We start from the raw sequence: 15,095 nt of genomic DNA on the forward strand, positions 1-15,095 counted from the left end.
CGCTCCAGTCTTTCCCGTACAGTCTCTGCACTTGCCATCTCAAACGACGCTCCAGCAGGCCTAACAGACGTGGCCTGGTTCAAAGTCTTAAGTTCTGGGACCTCCATGTCCTCCAGCGCTAGGCAGGTGTGGATGTCAGCAAGCTTTGCATTCCTCCGTAGCGTGACAGGGCCGTTTGAGATGTTCAGGATCTTGAGAGGGACCCATCTGTCGCCCCACAGAGGCGTTATGACTCTGGCAACCATAATACCTCTGGGAGCAGAGCGAGAGGACGTTGGCTCGGTCATGACAGTGCAACCTGGAGATATCCTGACATTTTTTGGAAGAGTGCCCCACACAAGGAATTCTCCGCCAGCCGGCAGAGTGACAACCCTGCTGCACCTCACTGTACCGACCTTGTCTGGTACTTCACCACCAGACCAACGTTCCAGGCCAGCGAGAAGAGAGAGGAACTGTTCACGTTCTTGATCACCTGAAGCAGATGATGATACAGCCTTCCAGTAACTGGCGTCACTCTTGAACTGACGAATTAAATGTCTAAGAACGTTAGAACCGATGATCAAATCATCCTGTTGATTCTCCACAACGAAGGCAGGCACTGACACTTTACATCCATACACGACCATCTTGAGATTCACCACTGACTCAGGTTTCACACGCACACCACCACATCCGACGAAGACAACATCAGTCATTTCCACACTGCTCAGGTCAACAGCCCCAGATCCAATAAGTTTCTTTTGTGCTTCACTACTCAGCGAGCAGGCCATGGAGCCGCTGTCCATCATAGCTCGAAGAGTTACTTTGTCCGAGACTACAACAGGAGTGTAAAATAGGCTATCACTGCCCCTGAGCTTTTGTGTATTCTGAATGATGACAGTCTCTAAATTATTCAAAGTCATAACATTGTTGTATAAAACGGCAGCATCATCAATGTGGGAGTTATCTCCATGACCCATACGGCCCCCCTCGACGCACAGGTCATTTAGTTTCCCTGTACATTGTTTTGAGCTGAGGGCCTAGCGGGGCATGAGCGCTGCGCATGGCCAGGTCTGAAGCATGTGAAACAGAGGTGGTTCAAACGGCAGTGGGACTCAGTGGTGTGGTTTATGTCATTGCAGACACGGCAATTTGTCTCAGGCCGGCCCCGGTTCCGAACTTGCCCACCGCCACGGCGTGGAACAGGCCTTCGATCTCCAGACTGTGTTTTAGCCAGCAGTTCCCTGAGCATAGACATCATTTCAGTGAGCATAACAGTGCTGTCAGTCTGCTGACTCTGCAGTGGTGTGGCCTGCAGTGTAGGGGGCAAGGGTGGTCGCTGGTACTGTGGCAATGAAGAGAGGGTCTGTGGTGGCTGCTGCTGGGCCAAGGGTGTCAGATACGGCAGGTGGGCCTGGGGAACTGGAGAGGGCGACAGCTGCTGGTTCTCGTGGCAAATCAGTGGTGATACATTAGTCTTTGACACATTCACTGAAGACACCCGTTCCCTCTGATATTCATCAACCCTCTCCTGTATCTCCGCTGTCGTCCATTCATGTATCTGCTTGCATTTGAACACAGAGGCAAACTCTGAATCTGGGCAGTGCTTCACGAACATCTTGGCTATCTCTCCACCCATATCCCCAGCATGTCTGCTCTGACGCTTTAGGCCCTCTTCAGCGATGTCCGCCACTTTGTTGAGCCGAATCCAGTAATCAACAGGGTTCTCCCTCTGACTGGGCAGAGTAGAGTAGAAGTCTTGGAGGGGCAGGCATGAAGATGTGAGACTAAAATACTGTGTAAGTATGCCATATACAGCATCTGGTGAATGATTAAGGGGGGGATTACTTCTAAGGCCAATTTTGACTACATCTCTGGCTCTCCCCATCAACCTCCCCATTACAACTTCTATCTGAGAAGCGACATCACATTTCTGTTTCTTTAAGTAGGATTTCATCAGATCTACCCATTCAGTGACTGTGTATTTGTCAGTACCGTCACCCCTGAAAATAACAGGTTCTTTGTCAGTATGTACAACCACACTAATGGGCGTACCCTCTCCATGTGTATTCATAGTGTTGTCGGACTGAGTGTGCGAACTGTGTAGAGAATGTTGTGTGTCACCTGTATGCTGTGTGTTTGTGAGGCCAACCCCACCCATAGCACCACTGGACGTAAGTGTAGCTGCTATAGACTCCCCTATCTGTGAGCCCAGTTGTACTATCATATCAGAAAGCTGGTGCAATGTCACATCACTACCGCTGGGTGTTGAATGATGTGGCCCACCCTGTGACCTCTGCCCTAAAGGCGATCCCACCAGGTATGTACCCAGCCCCGAATCCCTATTCCTTGCAGGCAACACAGGTGTACCACCCACATCCCTCCCAACCACTCGTTCCATGTGTGAATGGCTACTCACTGCACCCATACCTCTCCCAAGAGGGAGGCATTTAAAGTCTGACTCAACACTGGGATCACTCATATTATCCATTATGCAATAGCAGTCTTAAGATGAGATAGAAAAAAAAAATAGAAGGAGAAAAGAAAAAAAAAAAATATATATATATATATATATATATATATATATATTACACACAAGTCAATCATAAATCTCAACAGTATTATACTCAGAATACAGAACAATTGACAGTGAGTGGAGCAACAGTAGTTCCTAATACCTGACCACAACCGACATAATAACACGGACAGACGGCGATCTTGAACTCCACGAAGTCCGCGCAGCTCCTCGGAAGGATCTGCATCAAGCTGATCTGTGTCACGGCGTCACGGCACCAGTGTAACAGACCGCGTTCAGCGGCAGGTCGAAGGCAAGGAAGGACGGACAAGGACTGGCTCCAACTCACTTTTATTCTGGTGAAACAGAAAATAATACAATGCAGCTGCTGTACATTTGTAGATCTGTAACCTCCAGCGTAGACAACTCTTTCTAGCTGGCTTGTGATCGTATAGTGATTAACTTTAAGAATTATCAAAGTGAGACACGGAGCCATTTTCTTTTTACACACGCAACAAGTGCAAACATTCTACGATAACATTCCCTCATTAAACAGCGGGACATTCCATTACAACATTCCATTGTTGGGTAAATGAACAGGACAAGAACTACTTTGAAATGATCCACACTAAACATCAACAGTACTTAATATTTGATTCCTTAAAGTTACAGGGAGAATTGAATCAGACAAGCAACGAGACAAAATACACCTCAGTTTTCTGCATTTCAATTACGTTTCTGAGACATAAAAGTAATGACAACGCCTACCTGGTGAAACAGAAAATAATACAATGCAGCTGCTGTACATTTGTAGATCTGTAACCTACACGGAATGATTGAGATAGTTAGCTTACTGTCCACGGTCAACAACAAAGAATACAAGTGTGCTCTGACTAGCAGCGAACCGACTAGCAAGTTCATAACGTGGTCAGAAATGATCATTCCAAAATAACATTACAATTTTAATGCACAATCGTTTGCAACTCCATGACCGTGTAGCAGTATTACTCAAAACAACATTTTTAATTGCAAACCTTAGTATGCACACATTTATAATATTACAATTATGGATATACACGGAGCATTATACCACTGAACTTACCTCCAGCGTAGACAACTCTTTCTAGCTGGAGTAAGCATCGTGTGCAAAAACCCAACCTACTGCAGCTGCAAGAATACACCACCAGGTGGCTCCAAACTCGTATAAATCACAGAACCAAATATTTTTAGTGAAATTCACCAAGGACATTTCCAACTCTGTTACACTGTCTCACACTGTACCACACAATCACACCCTGTCTCACACTGCACCACACAATCGCACCCTGTCTCACACTGTACCACACAATCGCACCCTGTCTCACACTGTACCACACAATCGCACCCTGTCTCACACTGTACCACACAATCGCACCCTGTCTCACACTGTACCACACAATCGCACCCTGTCTCACACTGTACCACACAATCGCACCCTGTCTCACACTGCACCACACAATCGCACCCTGTCTCACACTGTACCACACAATCGCACCCTGTCTCACACTGTACCACACAATCGCACCCTGTCTCACACTGTACCACACAATCGCACCCTGTCTCACACTGTACCACACAATCGCACCCTGTCTCACACTGTACCACACAATCGCACCCTGTCTCACACTGTACCACACAATCTCACACTGTCTCACACTGTACCACACAATCGCACCCTGTCTCACACTGTACCACACAATCACACCCTGTCTCACACTGTACCACACAATCGCACCCTGTCTCACACTGTACCACACAATCGCACCCTGTCTCACACTGTACCACACAATCGCACCCTGTCTCACACTGTACCACACAATCGCACCCTGTCTCACACTGTACCACACAATCGCACCCTGTCTCACACTGTACCACACAATCACACCCTGTCTCACACTGTACCACACAATCACACACTCTCACACTGTACCACACAATCACACCCTGTCTCACACTGTACCACACAATCGCACCCTGTCTCACACTGTACCACACAATCGCACCCTGTCTCACACTGTACCACACAATCGCACCCTGTCTCACACTGTACCACACAATCACTCACTGTCTCACACTGTACCACACAATCGCACCCTGTCTCACACTGTACCACACAATCACACACTGTCTCACACTGTACCACACAATCACTCACTGTCTCACACTGTACCACACAATCGCACCCTGTCTCACACTGTACCACACAATCGCACCCTGTCTCACACTGTACCACACAATCACACACTCTCACACTGTACCACACAATCGCACCCTGTCTCACACTGTACCACACAATCGCACCCTGTCTCACACTGTACCACACAATCGCACCCTGTCTCACACTGTACCACACAATCGCACCCTGTCTCACACTGTACCACACAATCACACACTGTCTCACACTGTACCACACAATCACACACTGTCTCACACTGTACCACACAATCACACACTGTCTCACACTGTACCACACAATCGCACCCTGTCTCACACTGTACCACACAATCGCACCCTGTCTCACACTGTACCACACAATCGCACCCTGTCTCACACTGTACCACACAATCGCACCCTGTCTCACACTGTACCACACAATCACACACTGTCTCACACTGTACCACACAATCGCACCCTGTCTCACACTGTACCACACAATCACACACTCTCACACTGTACCACACAATCGCACCCTGTCTCACACTGTACCACACAATCGCACCCTGTCTCACACTGTACCACACAATCGCACCCTGTCTCACACTGTACCACACAATCGCACCCTGTCTCACACTGTACCACACAATCGCACCCTGTCTCACACTGTACCACACAATCGCACCCTGTCTCACACTGTACCACACAATCACTCACTGTCTCACACTGTACCACACAATCGCACCCTGTCTCACACTGTACCACACAATCGCACCCTGTCTCACACTGTACCACACAATCACACACTGTCTCACACTGTACCACACAATCGCACCCTGTCTCACACTGTACCACACAATCGCACCCTGTCTCACACTGTACCACACAATCGCACCCTGTCTCACACTGTACCACACAATCGCACCCTGTCTCACACTGTACCACACAATCGCACCCTGTCTCACACTGTACCACACAATCACACACTGTCTCACACTGTACCACACAATCGCACCCTGTCTCACACTGTACCACACAATCACACACTGTCTCACACTGTACCACACAATCACTCACTGTCTCACACTGTACCACACAATCGCACCCTGTCTCACACTGTACCACACAATCGCACCCTGTCTCACACTGTACCACACAATCACACACTCTCACACTGTACCACACAATCGCACCCTGTCTCACACTGTACCACACAATCGCACCCTGTCTCACACTGTACCACACAATCGCACCCTGTCTCACACTGTACCACACAATCGCACCCTGTCTCACACTGTACCACACAATCACACACTGTCTCACACTGTACCACACAATCACACACTGTCTCACACTGTACCACACAATCACACACTGTCTCACACTGTACCACACAATCGCACCCTGTCTCACACTGTACCACACAATCGCACCCTGTCTCACACTGTACCACACAATCGCACCCTGTCTCACACTGTACCACACAATCACACACTGTCTCACACTGTACCACACAATCGCACCCTGTCTCACACTGTACCACACAATCACACCCTGTCTCACACTGTACCACACAATCACACACTCTCACACTGTACCACACAATCACACCCTGTCTCACACTGTACCACACAATCGCACCCTGTCTCACACTGTACCACACAATCGCACCCTGTCTCACACTGTACCACACAATCGCACCCTGTCTCACACTGTACCACACAATCGCACCCTGTCTCACACTGTACCACACAATCGCACCCTGTCTCACACTGTACCACACAATCGCACCCTGTCTCACACTGTACCACACAATCGCACCCTGTCTCACACTGTACCACACAATCGCACCCTGTCTCACACTGTACCACACAATCGCACCCTGTCTCACACTGTACCACACAATCACACACTGTCTCACACTGTACCACACAATCACACCCTGTCTCACACTGTACCACACAATCGCACCGTCTCACACTGTACCACACAATCGCACCCTGTCTCACACTGTACCACACAATCGCACCCTGTCTCACACTGTACCACACAATCGCACCCTGTCTCACACTGTACCACACAATCGCACCCTGTCTCACACTGTACCACACAATCGCACCCTGTCTCACACTGTACCACACAATCACACACTCTCACACTGTACCACACAATCACACCCTGTCTCACACTGTACCACACAATCGCACCCTGTCTCACACTGTACCACACAATCGCACCCTGTCTCACACTGTACCACACAATCGCACCCTGTCTCACACTGTACCACACAATCACACACTGTCTCACACTGTACCATGCAATCACACCCTGTCTCACACCGTCTTTCATGCCATCACATGGTCTCACACACACAGTTTCACACCATTACACGCAGTCACAAACCATACTGTGACACACTCTGTGTGTGTGTGTGTGTGTGTGTGTGTGTGTGTGTGTGTGTGTGTGTGTGTGAGAGTGAGTGAGATAGATGACGTTACCTTCAGAGCCTCCTCCGGTACTCGGTGTTGACTTCGCTCCAGAATGTACACATGGGAATGTTTCTCACAGTTAACGTTAAATATTCACATTTACACACAATGCATTCTCTCTCTCACACACACACACCACAACACAGATTAGCTCAAATAGCTGCTACAACTTCAGTTTTTTTCTTTTAAAAATCAAATGTTTATAATAAATACAAATAGACAGAAGGATATCATATCCAAAGCGAATGATGTCAGAGAGTTTGAGTGTGATATACGTCTGATCAGGAATCCTCAGGTCATTCACGAAGGTCTGATATACACACACACACACACACACACACACACACACACACACACATTAGATGTTTAGGGTTCTGAGTTCTGAATATTAAACTATTAATTACATCACTATTTTTCTGAGTTAGCGTTCATTCCTAGTGAGTATTAAGGCTTTGTCTCAAACACGAGCATACACACACACACACACACACACACACACACAGTATTATATGTACATACACTACTAGTGCATCTCAAACAATTAGAATATTGTGAAAAACTTCAATATTTTCCATTAGTTATTTAAGAAAGAGAAAAGTTAATATCTTTTAGATTCATGACATGTAAACTAAAATGTTTCAAGCATTTTCTATTTTAATTTTGATGATTATGGGCCACCGCCCAAAAAAAATCTCAAAATATGAGAATATTTCATTTTTAGTTTTAGTAAAACAGTATAAACACCGTGTGTGTCTCGGTCTAGTTCAGTCCACACAACCACAATCATGGAGAAGACTGCTGACGTGACAGTTGTCCAGAAGACGATCACCGATGCCCTCCACAAGGAGGGTAAGCCACAGAAGGTCATTGCTGAAAAGGCTGGCTGGAAAAGGTGCACAAGCAACAGGGATGAGCACAGCCTCGAGAGGATTGTCAGGAAAAGCCGATTCAAGAACTTGGGAGAGCTTCACAAGGAGTGGACTGAGGCTGGGGTCAGTGCGTCAAGAGCCACCACACACAGATGTCTTCAGGAAAGGGGCTACAACTGTCACATTCCTCATATCAAGCCCCTCCTGAACCAGAGACAGCGTCAGAAGCGTCTTACCTGGGCTAAGGAGAGAAAGAACTGGACTGTTGCTCAGTGGTCCAAAGTCCTCTTTTCAAAGGAAAGTAAATTTTGCATTTCATTTGGAAATCAAGGTCCGAGAGTCTGGAGGAAGAGTGGAGAGGCACAGAATCCAAGGTGTTTGAAGTCCAGTGTGAAGTTTCCGCAGTCTGTGATGATTTGGGGTGCCATGTCATCTTCTGGTGTTGGTCCACTGGGTTTTATCAAGTCCAAAGTCAATGCAGTGTCTACCAGGAGATTTTAGAGCACTTCATGCTTCCATCTGCTGATGAGCTTTATAGAGATGCTGATTTCCTTTTCCAGCAGGACTTAGCACCTACCCACAGTGCCAAAACTACTACCAAATGGTTTGCTGATATTACTGTGCTTGACTGGCCAGCCAACTCGCCTGACCTGAACTCCAGAGAGAATCTATGGGCTATTGTCAAGAGGAAGATGAGAAACATCCAACCTAAAAAAAATACAGACAAACTGAAACCGCTATCAAAGCAACCTGGGCTTCAATAACACCTCAGCAGTGCCACAGGCTGATCGCCTCCATGCCATGCCCCACTGATGCAGTAATTTGTGGTAAAGGAGCCCCAACCAAGTATTGAGCATATAAATGAACATCCTTTTCAATAGTTGGACATTTTTGTATTGGAAATCCTTTTTTGATTGATCTTAGGAAAATTCTAATAATTTGACATCCTGGATTTCTGATTTTCATGAGCTATACACCATAATCATCAAAATTAAAACAAAAAAGGCTTAAAATATTTTGCTTTATGTGTAATGAATATAGAATATATGAAAGTTTATGGCGGCACGGTGGTGTAGTGGTTAGAAATGGTTAGAGAAAGCTGGTATAGGGTAAGGTGGCCTGGGCCAATTTCTTGCACCTTTATAGTTTTGTTAGGCAGCACGGTGGTGTAGTGGTTAGCACTGTCACCTCAGAGCAAGAAGGGTCTGGGTTCAAGCCCAGTGGCCGACGGGGGCCTTTCCGTGTGGATGTTTACACGGTCTCCCCGTATCTGTGTGGGTTTCCTCCGGGTGCTCCGGTTTCCCCCACAGTCCAAAGACATGCAGGTTAGGTTAACTGGTAGCTCTAAATTGACTGTAGGTGTGAATGTGAGTGTGAATGGTTGTCTGTGTCTATGTATCAGCCCTGTGATGATCTGGTGACTTGTCCAGGGTGTACATCGCCTCTCACCCATAGTCAGCTGGGATAGGCTCCAGTTTGCCCGCGACCCTGCACAGGATAAGTGGTTATGGATAATGGATGGATGAAAGTTTACCTTTTTGAATTAAATTATGAAAAAAAAACCTTTTTCATGATATTCTAATTGTTTGAGATGTACTAGTATATGGCTGAATATATGTGGATTCGTCCTAATTACTGATTTCTGGTGTTTCCGCCACAGCCACTGCAAACGTGCACAGAATCAAACTCATTGCCATGTGATCTCTATAGACACATACTGGCAGTAGAATGGGTCACACTGAAGAGATCAGTGACATTAAAGGTGGTACTATTACTGGATGCCTCCTTTACCACAAGTCAGCTGATTACATTCCTGCCCTGGTGTCCCTACCCCAGTCAACTCGCAGTGCTAATATTGTGAAATGTAGCTTACAGCAGGTTATGGTCACTGAACTGCTGGTCATCCAGGTGGTGCTCTGAAAACAATGTGGGCTTTATAGATAATTGGAGTAGTTTTGAGGGTAAGCCTGGCCTGTTAGGGCGGGATGGTATCCATCCCACTCGGGAAGGTGCTGCTCTCATTTCTTGTAGCATAGCTCATAGTCTCAGAACAGGCCTAGTTAACTTCTGACACTCCAGAGCCAAGGCCAGGGAGCAGACGAACAGGCTAAACCAACTGTCTGCTAGCTGGAGAGGAGGGCCCAGGGTGAGGAACAGGGTGTGGGTGTGTGAGGCAGGAGTTTTTCAGTGAGTCTTGATTAGCATATATTTGAAAATGAGTGTGGTTTAACAGACTTCCACTCAAGGGCAGGGCTGGGGGAGGTGGGCTGGAGGAGGTGGGGTGTCCACCTCTGATTAAAGGAAGCTAACATTCTCTTTTCAGACCACTGTTTTCACCCTCCCATCACCACCACTGTCTAGGCCCCTTAGTTCTAGTGAAGAGCAGCTTCAGCATGCAAAGACATTTCACACACGTGTATGTGGCAGCAGATCAGGGAAGGCCCTTTCCTCTTCCAGCATGACCAGTGTCCCTATGCATACAGCGAGGTCCATAAAAAGTCTGATGTAGAGGAACTCGCAGAGCCCCAACCTCAACCCCACTGAACACCTTTGGGATGAACTAGAACTTTGATGGCGAGCTTGGCATCTTCACCCAACATCAGTTCCTGACTTCACTCATGCTTTTCTGGCTGAATGGACATATTTTCCTACAGACACACTTTAGGATCATGTAGAAAGTCTTCCCAGAAGAAAGAAGTTTATTATACCAGCAAAGTGGAGGCCAACTCCACATTAATTCCCATGGTCAGGTGTCCACATACTTTTGGCCATATAGTGTAGAGTGTTTATAAAGACACTGCTGTTTGAGACACAACTTGATGAACCATAACGTGACAGTGCACTTATCATGTGATTGTTGCTTATTATTGTTGTGTAAAATAAATTATTAAACAATGATATAAGTGGAGATGTTAACTTTACCCCGTTTAAACTGCCAAGATCTTTCACCAAATGCTCATCTGTAGCAGTGTTGTAGTTAATCACAGCATGCTGTTTGTCTACACTGCGGGACTGAGAGAGTGAGACAGAGAGAGGGACAGACAGAGAGAGACAGACAGAGACAGAGTGAGAATCAGTGAGAGAGACAGATGGACAGATAGAGAAACAGATGTCTAATCATTATTAATATGTTAGTAGTTTGTTATCGTTAACCAGGACTGGCTGAAGCAGCTGCACACATCATGAAGGTGTTAAATGCATGCCATCATTACAGCTGATCCAATCACATGACAGTTAGTTTCAGAGAAATAAATGTTCAAAAATTGCTTTAGTGACACTCTGTGTGTTTAATGACGTCTCACCTGCAGCATGAGCTCACAGTCCTCACGGCCCACGAAGATCATCTCCCGTGGCAACCGGTGCCGAGTGCCGGAGCTGCTCACCAAAAACCATGATGTCACACTCATCTTTACTCCACCCCCCAGCCACTGAGCATTCTGGGAAACAGTAGGAAACTCAATAGTCAAGTCAAGTTTATTTTTATAGCGCTTTTAACAATAGACATTGTTGCAAAGCAGCTTTACAGAAATGTAATTACTTTAAACATGAGCTAATTTTATCCCTAATCTATCCCCAATGAGCAAGCCTATAGTGAGGTTCTGTCACAATCAAAACACTTCCACTCTCACGCTACTCGCTTGTGTTACTGAGAGATACATCAATCTGTGAGATCAGTGCGGTCGCACAGTCACATCTCCTTAAACCTCTATTAAACATACTCAACTCCTCCCTTAGCACTGGATATGCACTTAAAATTCACAGTTATCAAACCCCTGATTAAAAAAGCAGACCTCAGACCAAGATCCCAGAAAAAGCTGTGTCACAGCAGCTAAGCTCAAATCTACATCGGAATGACATCCATCCATCCATAACATCAATTAAATGTATCAGTCAGGATTTAGACCTCATCATCAGAACCAGAATGTCCTTTAGCATCATTGCATATTAACATACAACGAAATTTCCTGTCTCTCTTAAAACAAAGGAAAACTGAACCCCATTCACTCAACTCATTGGCTCATTCACACATTAAAATAAGCTATCAATTGAAGAAGTCTCATCTCATCTCATTATCTGTAGCCGCTTTATCCTGTTCTACAGGGTCGCAGGCGGGCTGGAGCCTATCCCAGCTGACTACGGGCGAAAGGCGGGGTTCACCCTGGACAAGTCGCCAGGTCATCACAGGGCTGACACATAGACACAGACAACCATTCACACTCACATTCACACCTATGCTCAATTTAGAGTCACCAGTTAACCTAACCTGCATGCCTTTGGACTGTGGGGGAAACCGGAGCACCCGGAGGAAACCCACGCGGACACGGGGAGAACATGCAAACTCTGCACAGAAAGGCCCTCGCCGGCCACGGGGCTCAAACCCGGACCTTCTTGCTGTGAGGCGACAGCGCTAACCACTACACCACTGTGCCGCCCCAATTGAAGAAGTAATAACTATAAAAATAGAATATATAAATAAAATATAAAATAATTTAAGTGGATAAAACAATTTAAAGTGACTTCTGCAGTTATTGCACGAGTGTATTCTGACTGCACTTGAGGTAAAGTTGTTGTGGTGGCAGTAGGGGGTGGAGGGGTGTGAGTTCAGTTCACTGATAGCTGTTGGGTCAAAGCTGTTCCTGGGTCTGGAAGCGTGGCCCTTTAAGGCTCTGTAGCGTCTTCCACATGGCAGTAGTGAGAACAGGTGATGAAATGGATGTGTATCATCCTTAATGATGATGTAGGCTCTGCTGAGGCAGTGAGATCTGTACATGTCCTCCGAGGGGGCAGGGGGAGTCCGATGATTTTTTTGTGCCATATTAATAACCCTCTGAAGAGCTGCTCTGTCTGCTGCTGAACAGTTTCTATTGCAGCCTGTTATGCAGTATGTCCATATGCTCTTGACTGAGCAGTGGTAGAACGACTCCAGCAGCTTTGCAGAGGTTGGTCTTCCTCAGAGTCCGTAGGAAGTAGAGTCTTTGTTGAGCCTTTTTGACTCGAGCAGTGGAGTTCACCATCCACTTGAGGTCCTCACTGATGTGTAAAACTGGAGACCCTCTCAATCTCCTCTTCCCTTATTTCCAGTGGCAGGGGCTCCTCCTGATGCCATCTGAAGTCTATAAGAAGCTCCTTTGTCTTTTTGATGTTTAGTGACAGGTTGTTATCTGCACACCATTTAGTCAGCTTGCAGACCTCGTCCCTATAAGCTGTCTCATCACCATTAGAGATCGGTCCCACTACCGTTGCGTCATCAGCAAATTTTATAATTGTATTTGTGGGGTGAATGGGAGTGCAGTCATGTGTGAAGATGGAGTAGAGGAGGGGACTTGGCATACACCCTTGTGGTGCTCTAGTGCTGATGGTGAGACTCTGGGAGACATAACGACCAAGTCTCACCATCTGTGGGTGGTTGTTAAGAAAGTCCTTGATCCATAAACACAGTTTGTTGCCAAGGCCCAGGTCCAGTAGTTTGCCGACCAGTCTGCTGAGTACAATAGTATTGAATGCAGAGCTGTAATCAACAAAGAGCATTCTTACACATGTCCCCTTCTGTTCCAGGTGGGTCAATGCAGTGTGGAGAGCTGTGTTTATGGCATCCTCTGTGGATCTATTTGGCCTGTATGCATACTGGTGTTGATCTAAAGTAGGGAAGAGGATGGTTTTGATATGCCGCAGAATGAATTTCACTGCAAAAAATTGAAAACGGAATTTGAGGAGAAAATTACTTAATACTAGTGAAGTTATCTCGCTGCATGGACAGATATTTTTACTTGATAAGACATCTTAGAATAAGTTGGTTGCAATCTAGAACTCGGTTTAATAATCTCAGAATTGGTGTCTTGTATTCTTCTAATAGGAAATGCTAGATCGCTTCAACTATTTTCAAGATATTTTCACTTGATAAGATATCATTTTTTGCAGTGTTTTCAAAGCACTTAGATATGATGGGTGTGAGTGTGACTGTCTGTAATCATTGAGGGAGCTGATGTTGGTCTGTTTGGGCACTGGGATGATAGTGGCAGTTTTCAGACAGGCTGGTACAGTAGCATGTGCCAGGGGGAGGTTAAAGATGTTGGTGAAAACTTTTCAAGTCAAGTCAACTTTATTGTCAAATATGCTATACATGTTTGACATACAGCGCAGATGAAATATCAGTCCTCTCTGACCCACGGTGCAAACAGGCAATGCAATAAATAAAAATAGAATAATTGAAATAAACAATATAAACACTCTAGATAAGAACTAGACATAGACTAAACACTCATATATATATATATATATATATATATATATATATATATATATATATATATATATATACACACACACACACACATAAATTGGAGCAAATAAACAGTCAAGGCCACTTGCAAGCTGATGAGCACAGTCCCTGAGCACCCTGCCTGGAATCCCATCCACACCTGCTGCCTTCTTGACGTTAACAGTTCTCAGGATTCACTTAACCTCTTGCATCTGCAAGGTAAGCGGGGGGTCAGCAGTGTCCAGCTGTGGTGAAGCTACATTGTCCGGTCCTTTCTCAAATCGGGCAAAGAAGCAGTTCAGCTCTTCAGCTAACGGGGCACTGTTTCCTGTCAGTGGGTCTCTGTGCTCCTGAAGTTGGTCATGTGCTGAATGCCCTGCCACATACGTGCCAGGTCCCTGGAGGTGAAGTGACCCTCAGTCTTCTCTTTGTATGCAGCCTTCACTGTTTTTATGCCTCTCTTGAGTCTTGCAAAACTGTACAGTTCTCTGTTGCCAGACCTGAAGGCTGCATTCTGGTCTCTCAGAAAAAGCTGGACTTCCTTTGTCATCCATGGTTTCCTGTTTGAGTATACATGGATGCTTTTATTGATTGTGATGTTCTCAACACAGCTCCTGATGTGGAAGAGTACAATTGATGTATATTCTTCTAGGTCCTGAGTGAAACCCAGACTCCAGTCAGTGCATTGAAAGCAGTCCTGCAGCTGTAGGGACACTCCCTCAGGCCAGGTTTTAATTGTTCTGATGGTGGCTTGCTGCTTCTTGATGATAGGGCAGGAAGTTGTGGTTAGA

The 15,095-nt window shown here is 46.1% G+C and overlaps 1 protein-coding gene across 1 annotated transcript in view; it reads right to left on the minus strand.

Moving 5' to 3' along the window:
• Positions 1 to 11,452, minus strand: part of cep170bb (centrosomal protein 170Bb) — a 63,607-nt gene extending 52,155 nt beyond the window's left edge. The window contains exons 1-4 of the mRNA XM_060915741.1: positions 11,348 to 11,452; positions 10,968 to 11,057; positions 7,408 to 7,486; positions 7,186 to 7,244 (exon numbers count right to left, since the gene is read on the minus strand). Of these exons, the coding sequence (XP_060771724.1) occupies positions 7,186 to 7,244; positions 7,408 to 7,486; positions 10,968 to 11,057; positions 11,348 to 11,452 (333 nt within the window). The remainder of the gene's footprint in view (positions 1 to 7,185; positions 7,245 to 7,407; positions 7,487 to 10,967; positions 11,058 to 11,347) is intronic.
• Between the last annotated feature and the right edge of the window lie 3,643 nt (positions 11,453 to 15,095).

This window comes from Neoarius graeffei, chromosome 3 (assembly GCF_027579695.1).
Source record: "Neoarius graeffei isolate fNeoGra1 chromosome 3, fNeoGra1.pri, whole genome shotgun sequence".
Lineage (NCBI taxonomy): Eukaryota > Metazoa > Chordata > Actinopteri > Siluriformes > Ariidae > Neoarius > Neoarius graeffei.